The sequence below is a fragment of the Sebastes umbrosus genome, chromosome 10, assembly GCF_015220745.1.
Source record: "Sebastes umbrosus isolate fSebUmb1 chromosome 10, fSebUmb1.pri, whole genome shotgun sequence".
In the NCBI taxonomy this organism is placed as follows: Eukaryota; Metazoa; Chordata; class Actinopteri; order Perciformes; family Sebastidae; genus Sebastes; species Sebastes umbrosus.
In genome coordinates this window covers 28,338,276-28,350,692 of record NC_051278.1, presented here as the reverse complement: position 1 = coordinate 28,350,692, position 12,417 = coordinate 28,338,276, and the positions used below count along the sequence as shown (strand labels likewise).

The 12,417-nt window shown below is 41.7% G+C and overlaps 1 protein-coding gene across 4 annotated transcripts in view; it reads left to right on the top strand.

Annotated features, from left to right (window-relative positions):
• ltbp1 (latent transforming growth factor beta binding protein 1) overlaps nucleotides 1-12,417 on the top strand; it is a 109,811-nt gene that overhangs the window by 30,653 nt on the left and 66,741 nt on the right. For all 4 annotated transcript variants that reach the window (XM_037782009.1, XM_037782008.1, XM_037782007.1 and 1 more), the window contains exon 4: nucleotides 3,367-3,518. In XM_037782009.1, coding sequence (XP_037637937.1) covers nucleotides 3,367-3,518 — 152 coding nt within the window. The remainder of the gene's footprint in view (nucleotides 1-3,366; nucleotides 3,519-12,417) is intronic.

The following is a 12,417-nucleotide window of genomic DNA, read 5'->3' as shown; positions in this document are numbered from 1 at the left end:
GTGTAACAATCTGACTTGAGTGGGCTTTGATAAAGAAATCCTGCAATCGACAATGAGTAATGAGGAGGAGTCAAATACGGAGCACCCTGGACAGTTCCTGTCCACCGGCGTCAGGATCAGCACCTTGACGGCGGTTGTATCTCTATAGTTTGTTAAAAAGCTCCAACAGTTTAAAATTTGCTCAATACAGCTAACCTCATAATCTGTGTCCGGTGTTCTAAAGTGGTGTGTTAAGTATTCTCACTATAAAAGATGTTAGGCCTCACGTCTTTGCGTTACGGTGCTGGTCCTGTCTAACTACTTCTTCTGTGGAGGAAGTACACAATCTACAGCCTACATTACCCTAATGTACCACTAGAGGGAGTATAACTTTCCCTGCAATTACAACACACTGGAGAACCTCTCAGATTAGCTTTTCTGTGTTGACAAGCTGAGATTCATCGGCTGAACTGAGGAAAATCACTGTATAATGAAACAAATAGATGGAACTAGTTGAGGCATACTTTAATGTGCTAATTTGAAAACTTAATTTGCTCAAACTCAATCTAAGTTAAAAATATGGTCTCGACAAACGTCTGGTCTTCCTGACCTACCCTGCTGCGGATGGATGATTGCAATTATTATATAAAAGAAACTGATGAGAGAATTATGCTAGGCCTATACCTTCTGACATTGATATCAGCCCATCTGAGTGCATCAAGCAGTGACAGGTAACCTGCAGATTATTAAACTCTTTCATGGTTCTTACACACTGTGAGAGCCATCACAGTCTCTCTGATCCCCTCGGTCAGACAGTCAGACACCAGACACCTGTTACCCAAAACCAAGCACTGACATACACTGCAGAGATATTCTTCCTTTCTCTCCCTGGAGGGAATATCTCAGCTGAGACATTGCTAATATGTGAGAGGGCTCTGGTGAGGTTCAGTGGGTTCATTACATTTGACTCGAGTATGTCGGTTCTCGTGGGGAAGAAGACTTGGACGACTCAAGTATAGAGGTCGGCAGTGGATTGTGACACACCTTGCTCACTCAACCCCGACTCACTGATCTGTTTATGTAGAAATTAGTAAAATCTCTTCTCTGATATTTAAGACCAGAGGCTCTTGTAACCATTCCTTGGACATTCTCCAAACTCTTCTCTTACTTTTTTTCATTTAACGGCTCAGTCATTGCCAACGCACGCGGTCATAGATATGTTGTTGAGACTGGAATGAGATCTTCTGTTTATAACTGTCACTGTTCTCTCTGTCTCACAGCTCAGGTTTGAAGCTCTTTGTTGTTGCCAAGCCTCCATAGAAGTAGTTGTTGATCTGGTACCATGACATTTTGTGTTCATACAGTAAAAGTACTGAAATGCTTTACTGTTTTGTTTTTCTGCTATAATGAAAAACTCATACACAGTTCTGCATCGCTGACTAAAATGACTGGAAAACCAAATAGAGAGTCAAAAGTCTGACGCACTATTAAAGCGGGTAACAGGCAGGCAGAATAAGTGGCTGGGACGCTTAGTATATACAGTGGAGGAAATAAGTATTTGATCCCTTGCCGATTTTGTAAGTTTGCCCACTTACAAAGAAAAGAACGGTCTATAATTTTAATGGTAGGTATATTTTAACAGTGAGAGACAGAATATAAAAAAAAAAAATCCAGAAAATCACATCATATAAAAGTTAAAAATTGATTTGCATTTGATTGTGGGAAATAAGTATTTGATCCCCTAGCAAAACATGACTCAGTACTTGGTGGAGAAACATTGTTGGCAAGCACAGAGGTCAGACGTTTCTTGTAGTTGGTCACCAGGTTTGCGCACATCTCGGGGGATTTTGGTCCACTCCTTTTTGCAGATCATCTCCAAATCCTTAAGGTTTCGAGGCTGTCACTTGGCAACTCGAAGCTTCAGCTCCCTCCACAGATTTGATATGGAATTAAGGTCCGGAGACTGGCTAGGTCACTCCATGACCTTAATGTGCTTCTTCTTGAGCCACTCCTTTGCTGCCTTGGCCGTATGTTTTGGGTCATTGTCGTGCTGGAAGACCCATCCACATCCCATTTTCAGTGTCCTGGCTGAGGGAAGGAGGTTGTCGCCCAACATTTCAAGGTACATGGTCCTGTCCATCCTCTCTTCGATGCGGTGAAGTCGTCCTGTCCCCGTAGCAGAGAAACACCCCCAAAACATAATGTTTCCACCTCCGTGCTTGACGGTGGGGATGGTGTTCTTGGGGTTATGGTCAGCATTTCTCTTCCTCCAAACACGGCGAGTTGAGTTGATGCCAGAGAGCTTGATTTTGGTCTCATCTGACCACATCACCTTCTCCCAAGCCTTCTCTGAATCATTCAGGTGTTCATTGGCAAACAGACGGGCCTGTACATGTTCCTTCTTGAGTAGGGGGACATTGCGGGCGCTGCAGGATTTTAATCCGTTACGGTGTAGTGTGTTACCAATGGTTTTCTTTGTGATTGTGGTCCCAGCTGTCTTGCGATCATTAAGAAGTTCCTCCCATGTAGTTCTGGGCTGATCCCTCACCTTTCTCATGATCATCGATATCCCACGAGACGAGATCTTGCGTGGAGCCCCAGACCGAGGGCGATTGATGGTCATTTTGTGTTTCTTCCATTTCCGAATAATGGCACCAACAGTTGTCTACTTCTCACAAAGCTGCTTGCTGATGGTCTTGTGGCCGATTCCAGTCTTGTGCAGGTCTACAATCTTGTCCCTGACGTCCTTAGACAGCCCTTTGGTCTTGCCCATGGTGGAGAGGTTGGAATTTGATTGTGGACTGGTGTCTTTTATACAGGTAATGAGTTGAGACAGGTGTCTTTTATACAGGTCACGAGTTGAGATTCGGAGTACTTTCTTAAAGCGAGAGGACTAATCTAACCGGTCTGTGGGGGACAGAATTCTTGTTGGTTGCTAGGGGATCAAATACTTATTTCCCACAATAAAATACAAATCAATTTATAACTTTTATATGATGTGATTTTCGGGATTTTTTTTTTATATTCTGTCTCTCACTGTTAAAATATACCTACCATTAAAATTATAGACCGTTCTTTTCTTCGTAAGTGGGCAAACTTACAAAATCGGCAAGGGATCAAATACTTATTTCCTCCACTGTATATATACATATATGTCAATGGAAAAGCACCATAGTCAGTCATAAAGTTCTGCATAGATACTGAACAATATTCTAGTCTTGTTCCTGGCTACTAGAAAACAGGAATGATTTTAATGTGTATGGATATCTGTCTTTGTCATTTTGTCATGTTTCTTAAGAGGTTGATGTTACCATTTCATTTTCTTCTTCTTTTTTTTTTAATGCATATTCTAATTGACAACTTATCATGTTCTTCTTTTACCTCCAGGATCCGGCCCGTGCCCATGCACCCAGGTCAGAGCCAGCCGTTTGTTATAAAGCCCAAATACTACCACAAACACACCACGCGCACACAGACGCATGTCCAATCCCAACCTGAGAGGCCGATCCCCCTGACAGTGGGACACAACCACATCCATGGTGAGTAAGTCTACAGATCCCCCGTTTACTCTCATTTGTATGCAAACGGTGTTCCCGAAGAGTGTCGATTTTTGAATGCATTGTCCTAATGCCACTGTGGTATGAAAAATCAACCTTCAGAGACCTGATACTACTTAAAGTCCATCACAGTGAAAATCATTAGTGCTAGTATTATTTCCAAGAGTTACCAGGCTTTCACCTTGTTAAATATTAAAGTAGACATGATGATCACGATGATGGCCTTTAAAGGGACTGTTTGTACCTTTCAGAAATGCTTGTTAACAGCGACACCTGTGGCCGTTAAGTCAACGAAAGTCAGCGTCGGGCTCGCAATTGCTTGCTCTAAATAGACATGAACGAGCATCGCTCAAAACAGTGAGGCGACACACGTCAGATAAAACCACAATATCACTCTATATTTCACCTGCTTAGCAGTAATGTTAGCTGACCAGACGAAGGTCTCTCCATGAATCAGTGCTGATCCTAGTGCTGGCTTTTCCTGCTTCAGCCCCGGAGGCTGAAGTAGGAAGAGAAATGTTATCGGTCGGAGACGATAATATTTCTCACTGAGGAGCTCCGTCACTTCACAAGACACAGAAAACCTCTGTTGGTCTTGAGGAGCTGCAGCAGTTATTTCTGCACAAACGTCCACTGTACATTCACTAGATATTCTCAGAGCTACTAACTCTCCTGCAGTGTGGAGTGAGCGCGCATGAACGTGAGGTGGAGCGAGAACAAGCGCGGTGTGTGAGTGAAGGCAAGCAGGCAGAGGAGCAGAGACTCCGATCCTGGAGACCAAAGTTACGGTCTCCCCCGCGTACTACGACCGCCGCCAACACTGTTTTGCAAGACGGGCTTCACTAGATAGAACTTTGCGGTTTTGGTGCTTCCGTGTAGTTTGTGTTGGAGTCTGATGGTACGTGTCCACAGGGAGTCTGAACAGCGTAGCCACACGCGTGCGCGAATATGCGAGCGCACATGGGAAACCGACCCAGATTTATACGTGTAAAAAGTTACAAACTTTTAAGTTGAGTTTTTTTTTTTATACATACGGGAATAATTTGACCAAACCAATGGATGCCTGCAAGGAAGGAAAAAACACACAACAAACTAAAGCATTGTGCATAACTGTACATCATTTTATGGTTGGTAGGTTACAACATGTATAAACACTGATGGTTTAGGTTTAGGAAAAGCAGGTTTGATTGTAAGTTTTACAGAATGACAGCCCTGAAGGGTGAGTATTGAGACACTCTGCAACACCACAGTGGAACAATTCATCAGACGTTTGATATATAAGTAAACAGAGATAAAATTGTTTAGCCGTGGTTCAGATGGGACCGACCTCTGTTATGTCAGAGGTGGATGACTGAGCCGATATCTCTCTTTTAATAAGAAATCTGTTTAATCAGCAGGTAGCAAGCAAGACACAGGAACTTGGCTTTGGTCTTGAGGAGTTGTAGCATTTATTCACTGACAATCTGTACTGCTACATTTACAGCTATTACCTTACTACTAACTTTATATTCATCGTCACACAAATAGCTCTAATAGTTTTACTTCTCTCGGTACAGTAGTATATCAAGTACAACTAACAGTGATATCACTCTGTAATTTCAGTGTCTCCGCTGCTGTCTCATCATGCTACTTTTTTTTGAAATACAGAATAAAAATAAAGAATGTGGTTATTAATGAAATAAAATGAATTCTCAGGAGGGGAAATAGCTCTACATGTTTAGTAACAACTGGCTTTCCCACAGGGTTACACTAACATCAGAAAAAGTGGATGAAATTGTATAAATAAGTACAGTTCTGTTTTCAAAGTCAAACTTTGTTTATCGCGAGAAATCCCAGTGAATCCTAGAAAAAATTGTGATATATTCCCGGGAAGTAATCATTTTAAAACACTGGAAAACCTTCAACCTTAATTTATACACACATGCCACATACAAACGTACACAGAACACGTCACATCTGCTCTAACACTGTGAGGATATGGAGAGAATATGGAGCTTGCAATTGGGCAGTAACAGGATTTGTTCAAATTGCAGCTCCAGCGGTAATGGCATAAAGACTTAAGCATTGCCTGCTGCTTAGGGCTGTCGAAAATGAGTTATTAGTCTCATTTTCTGAGGGCAATTTCAGACAAAGACAGAGTGTGAGAGTTAAGATAGGAGAGAGATGGAATAAAATAACTGTGTCATTTGGGGGAGAACCCCTCAATTTGCTGAAACAACAAGGGCCTGGATGGATATGAATGGTGGGGGAAGGCTGTCGAGAGCGGAGTCTGAATACCTGTTATGTACCCCCCATTAAAGTCTCTCTGCTACTCACCAGCCTTCCCACAGAAGACACATTATCTTCCATTTATAGTTTTAAAGTGGAACCCATAACACCCATGATACTTCCCTGTGCATTGTATGTATTTATAGACAAACAGCTAATACACCACACCTCCAGCTATGTAAGGCGTAGCTTCCTATGATGGCTGCTATTGGTTTGTGGTATTCACATTTTTTAAGAGACACATTTTATTTTTGAGCTGCCCAAACCAACTGGACCAACTTTGGCTGGCAGTCAAACTCTTATAGATCTGACAGATCAACAGCAGCTATAATTCACCAGCTCGTGGTTGGTTATTTTGGTTTGTCAGAAATTCAAGGCCAACGTCAGACTCGCCAATATACATCTATGAATAAGTCAATATTTTTCAAAGAATCTGTAGACTGCAGTTTGAATGGTTGTGCCTCTGGCCACAGCCAGGCGGACCGACTTGGGGATATTAAAGGGTGGGTCAGCAGACAGAACTGTGTTGATACTTGGTTTTTACAGTGCTGTAGACTCAAGCAGCCCCAGCCATGGCCACAGTGACCCAGACCCAGTTTCAAAATAACCTCAGCTCAGTTTAAGCTAGTCAGCTAGTAGTTTGTAAATGCCAGAGAAATGGCCAGACATCAAGGGGGAAATGGGACACAAACACATAGGGAGGGAAGACAACAGCCACCAACATTTCCAATTCATTCATATTCAACAGCAGCAGATGGCCGCCCACACAGAGCCGCGTTCTGCCCAAAGTTTTCTACCCATTAAAGGGACGTTTTTTCTTGCCAATGTCGCAAGAATGCCAATGTCGCATATAATGCATGCTCTTGTTTGGTCTCATAACTGTTATGATTTGACGCTGTATAAAAAATAAACTGAAATAATTAATGAATTACAACATTTGTTGGGAAAGTGGAGAGAAATAACTGGTTTTATATAGTTTTAGTTCACATTTACTAAGATAATGTATCAGTGGCACACTAAACATTCCTCGGCATTCTTTCCCTTTTTGTGTAGGAAATGAAAACAAAATCGGATTTTGAAGTCTCCTAATGAAAGTATAAAGAAAAAGACAGCAATGCACACTGATATCACATGAAGATTGTAAACATTGGGGCTTTAACTTCATTGATACCAGCTACATAGTTAAAGTAATAATGACAGACTGTGTGCCAGTGTACCAAGGCCCCAATAACCCTCTAATTGTACCCATTCTGCCAACCGCATCAGCTTTTCAACATCCGTTAAACAGAGCAACGTGAGCTGCCATTTCAATCATATTATGAAGATCATGTTGTCTAACCCCGGGTTCTGGTCAATTCAGGCCTACCCACTGACAGCAAATTTGTATATCTACAAATACCACTTAAGGCCTCTGAGCCTAATTTAGGGAATACCACGGCTGGTTTTTGCCCAGTATGCAGTCAGCGCTACACTGTGTGAGAGTAGCAGACGCGTTTGCTCTTCTAAAACAGGAAGCTCGCAGCCTTTCTTTCAGCCCTGTCTCACGCGACAGACGGCCTGTCAGCAACTGGCTTTGGTGCCACATCTGGGAAAGTTATTCCCCGTCTCCCCTCAACTATCCCTCAGCTCTCCCACACTGCCAAAACACCCTCAGACAAATGTTAATAGTCTTGGCCCTGACTGAAGGTTTGGGCAGAGAGGATCACTTCGCCATTGCCGCAATGACCAAATACGAGTGCCATGAAGGTGTGCAATCAGAGAACGAATTTCTGGCACAGCTTCACCGAGTTCTAAAACTCCAGCAACACTTGTAGTATACAAGACAAGTGTTCATTCATGCTCCCCAGAAATAAACCTTTGAGGTAAAAAAACAAAGCTTATCTCTCTTGGAGTTTTTCTTTTGCACTGAGAAAACCTCTTTGGCTGGGCTAAATCACTTCCATGCCAATCACCTTGATGTAGGCCAAAAGCTGAAACACATTGGTCTCTAAATAAAGTTTATACTACAAGTGTTACTGGAGCATCGACCTCTCATGATGGTGTAGGAAGAGTACTCCACTTCTTTAGCATTGCCCTCCTATTGCATTGTCGGACTCACGATTGACAATTGAAAAAAAAAGGATAAAAATAGATGCTGCTATTCCTCTTCCTTTTCAAAACCTGGTGCCAAAAACCGACAGTGCAAATGACCTCCAACAGTGCGATCGGAGATTCAGGTGTGTTATGCTAGTAGTGGCTAATGTAGCCTCAAGCAGAGATGAGAAGCGGGCTAAAGAGGTCTGGTAAAATCACTTATTTCTAACTCCACATCTCCAGATTTTTTTTACTTTTCAAACTTGTAGTCTTCAACCCCAACTGACACTGACTCAGGTGACATCACTGGATGACATTTATCAGACTTTGCACAGCTCTTTCTGGAGACACTAAAGGCTTTATACAAGTTTTTTTCCCACACATATTAGATTAAATCGGATTAGATTGTCATTGCACAAAGTACAGGTACTGAGACAACAAAATGCAGTTCAGCATCTAACCAGAAGTGCAAAAAGCAGTAAATTGCAGAGTAATGTACATAATAATATACAGAATAAAATATAGAATCAATAGAATAAAGGGGTATGAATACATTAGATATGCAGAGTATGAACAGTATTAACAATGTGTATGGATACACCGTATACTGTATGAACATAGTAGGCAATGCAGGTATAAGTACAATTATTAAATATATAGTGCATAGTGTAATTACAGCAATGTAAATTGGTGGAGTTGTCCTTTAAGCATGGGCCAGAAAAAGTAAAGATGATACGTTCATAACACGCACTTGGACTGATATTGCCATATACTGTATATACTGGTACCAATAATTTGCATAGATTGATATTTAATCGTTAACCTCCTACAGCACACCCATCTTTCTTGTCAAAAGGCTGGACTGTATTTGAGCCAAATTACTCTACTGTTTATAAAATCCATTCAAAGACCCTTTGCCACCATATCAAGCCAGCAAGGGAGAAGAACCTCTACTTAGACCAAAGAACCCTAAAGAGAACCTATACTTTGATTCTCTCACAGCCATTAAATGCGTTCTTAATCAATCCTGACATCAGCGTCTGTACTGCACACACTTTACCTCTGAGGCCTGTGCACTTTTAGTCCCTTACATGGATCACACAAAAACCTCTTGTGGTCCAATGGAAAACATCAGACAGACCCCCCCCCCCTTGCAGCCTGGATGAATCTCTCCCTCAACATTTTTGTCCTTCAAGTTGATTGATGTCTATGTTGTGTCTGAGATGCTCTCCTGACTCCCTCTCCATATGCTTGACACAACCAAAGTGATCCGCCAGCAAAGTGCGCATACTTACAGAGGCATAGACATGAGGAGGAGGGAGGGGCGTTTCAGAGGATTTGGAAATGTTTTATCATCGCTGTGGCCGCTACCGCTCAGAGACTTGTCAAAGTAGTTTTGACGGGCTAGGATGGGTGTGAAAACAATACACTGCTTGTCTATTTCTACATGTGAAGATAATTTGCAGTGATTTTCCTCCTCTGAAGCAGATATCTACCACCTGTCTGCAACCACATTTAAACTGACCAGAGTAAACAGCCATGAAAACTCTATCACTATTTAAGTGATTGGATTCTGTGGGAAATTCACAGTGTTGTGCCAAAGGGTCCTAACATACCGAGCTGGCATTTTAGCCATCAAGCGTCATGGGGCTGTAGGTTTCCTGTACTTTTTGCGGTGTGTCCAGCAGTGCGGTGCCCTCATCAGCAGTTGATGAGAGAGAGAGAGCTGTCTGACTGGCTGTTAAGTTTAGTGAAGCAGTGATTTTAACTTTATAACATTTTGACAGTATAGGACAGTTAAGACAGTAAACTGCACTTCATATGTAAAATCAGGGGAGTGCCAAGTGGTCTTAGGGCGTATTCACACCTGCCTTGTTTAGTCTGGTTGAATCGAACCCTGGAGCGTTTACCCTCTCGGTGCGGTCCGTTTGGGCAGGTGTGAACACAGCAATCGCACTCGGGTGCAGCACCAAAACAAGCGAACCGAGACCTCCTTGAGACCTCCAAACGAATCGTTCCGGCCCAACTGGAGAAAGCACCGTGCCTTTTGGATTCAACCAGCTCCGGTAGCAAGCTGCTTTTCGGCTGATGAGCATGTCACAGATTAGGAGGGTTAATGCACGCCTCCTCCTCCGTCCTCCGTACATCTTGATATCAAGGCCTATCGAAGGGGGCTGGGTCTTTGGGGTACAACACATGCGCAGTAAAATCTGGTCAGCACTCGCCGAAATTGAGCAAATCACAACGCACGACCGCAGCTTCAGTTACACCCCAGGACCCGTGTTCCGCCCGTGTCCCAGCCTCCTTCACTAGGCCTTGCTTGTTCAAATTAAAATGCTCAACATGGCAAATTAAAAAAAAAGTTGTAAGTGAAGTGTCCCTTGAAAATATTGAGTTAAGGATAATTAAATATTGGTAACAAAATCTGTATGCTTCATTCCTTCTTTTTTCCTTTTATTTCGATCTGGAGGCTGCTTTAATAATAATAATAATAATAATAATAATAATAATAATAATAATAATAACAATATAAAATAATAATAACAGCAAATGTTATGGGAATATCACGTATTGAAATGAAACATTTACAAACCTCCTCTGATTATTAATTGTGCATTGGTAGGCTATAAACTATCCCTTAGCTATAAAACAACAAAGGCATACATTTCAGATCATCAGAAAATAATGCATCGTAATTATGAATGAAGCAATCAACACCTGGACTGTAATCCCATTTGTCTGGTGCTGTGGCTAATCTACATGATAAACCTATATACTGTATACTGTATATAAGTATAATATTATTATTTTAATTGTGGTGTGCTTGAAACCGGGACTGTCCCGGACAAACCGGGACGTCTGGTCACCGTAAACAAACACCAAAATACCGGTGCCTCCATCACCCATATTGATAACCTGTGAAATTGAGCACGCAGCTGTGTTAGCTAGTAACGTGCCCCCATAGTTTAACTGGTTATATGGCCCTGAATCATACCCCCGATTCTTTTACATTAACGATATGTCTTCTCAATAAAATGCATAATCGATTCAAAGCCAATTCTAACGTAGCTTCAACTTAACGTTATCTTTCTAGCTAACATTTAACCAGCCAATAAGTTAGCTAAAAAGACACACTCACGTATCCTACCTTTGTGGGTTTTGTGGTGACGGATGAAGTTGGATGTTGTGGTGGTCGCGTCACTGATTTTTGAGCCGCAGACCTTACATACCGCTGTTCTCTTCTTACTACCGTCATCGACAACATAATCATTGAATCCAAATTTTATTATTTTTGTAGGCCTCTCTATGACAGCTCGCTGCCTCCGGCGTTGGCCTCTGCTGCGTCCTAGTAGGTTGCAAGGTTTGCACGCATTGTACTAGAAATCACCCGATGTTTCAAAAACAAAACGTAACTTCTCAATATCTAGAAAAATTTAAATATTTAATTAAAAAAAAAGTCGAGCATTCGAGTCATCCTTCTTAAGTTTAAGTCAAGTCGAGTGTTTTATCAATGTAGTCAAGCAAGTCTCAAGTCCTCAAATTTGCGACTCGAGTCTGACTCGAGTCAAGTCATGTGACTCGAGTCCCCCACCTCTGCAGTTAAGTATGATCGAAAATATACACCTGATTCGACTGTTATCAGGCCATTTAATAGGCGTTATCAGTCACTGTAAGCACCATAGATATAGGTCATTAGGGGCCTACTACGCCTACAATGTTGTAAAAGTGAAAGTGAAACTTAAAAGCAACACGTTCACACATAAAATTGAATGAAACGTCACGTTTTGAACACAAACAAAAAGACTTCTTTAGGTTTAGGCAAAAAAAAAAAACACTTAGTCAAGTTTAGGGAACACCATGTTTTGGGTCAAATAACTACGAACACAAAGACAACTACACATTGTTGGTTTCACACGGGTCACAAACTCCAGTCTCCTGGGTGAAAACCCTGTGTTTTGTGTCCCATCCATCACCCCCAGCCTCCGTCCTTTATGGAGTTTCACACTGTAGCGCCTAACTTCCGCTTCTACTCCTGTCATAATTACTACGGTCGCTAGAGGTCGCTATCGTGTTCTTTTATACCTTCTTTTGGAGATCTACCATGTGAATAGGTGATCAAACCTACTAGTAGGTGTATTAGGCCCCTATTTACCCACATCTATGGGGCTTATAGCAACTGTTTCATAGCCTGACAACAGTCTAATCGGCTGAAACATAAGTCACTTTTACCACATTTAGAAAATGACTGATGTAAATGGAAATCTAACAGCATCAATAAACATTGATAACTTCAATTTAGTTGTTGTGAAATGTAGGCGCTCAAAATAATCTATCAATCTATTTGTGAGTAAGGAGTTTCCAGTTTTGTGATTTGGAATCTTTTGTTTATGTTTTGGCTCATGTATGAACCATACATGAGCCAAAACATAAACAAAAGATTAATGAAGCGAGAACCTTCCTATTTCTTTTTGGGGATAATCTTCCCATCAAAGTGAATTGTGCAAACCATGTTTAGACTTCAAATCTTGGACATCCATAT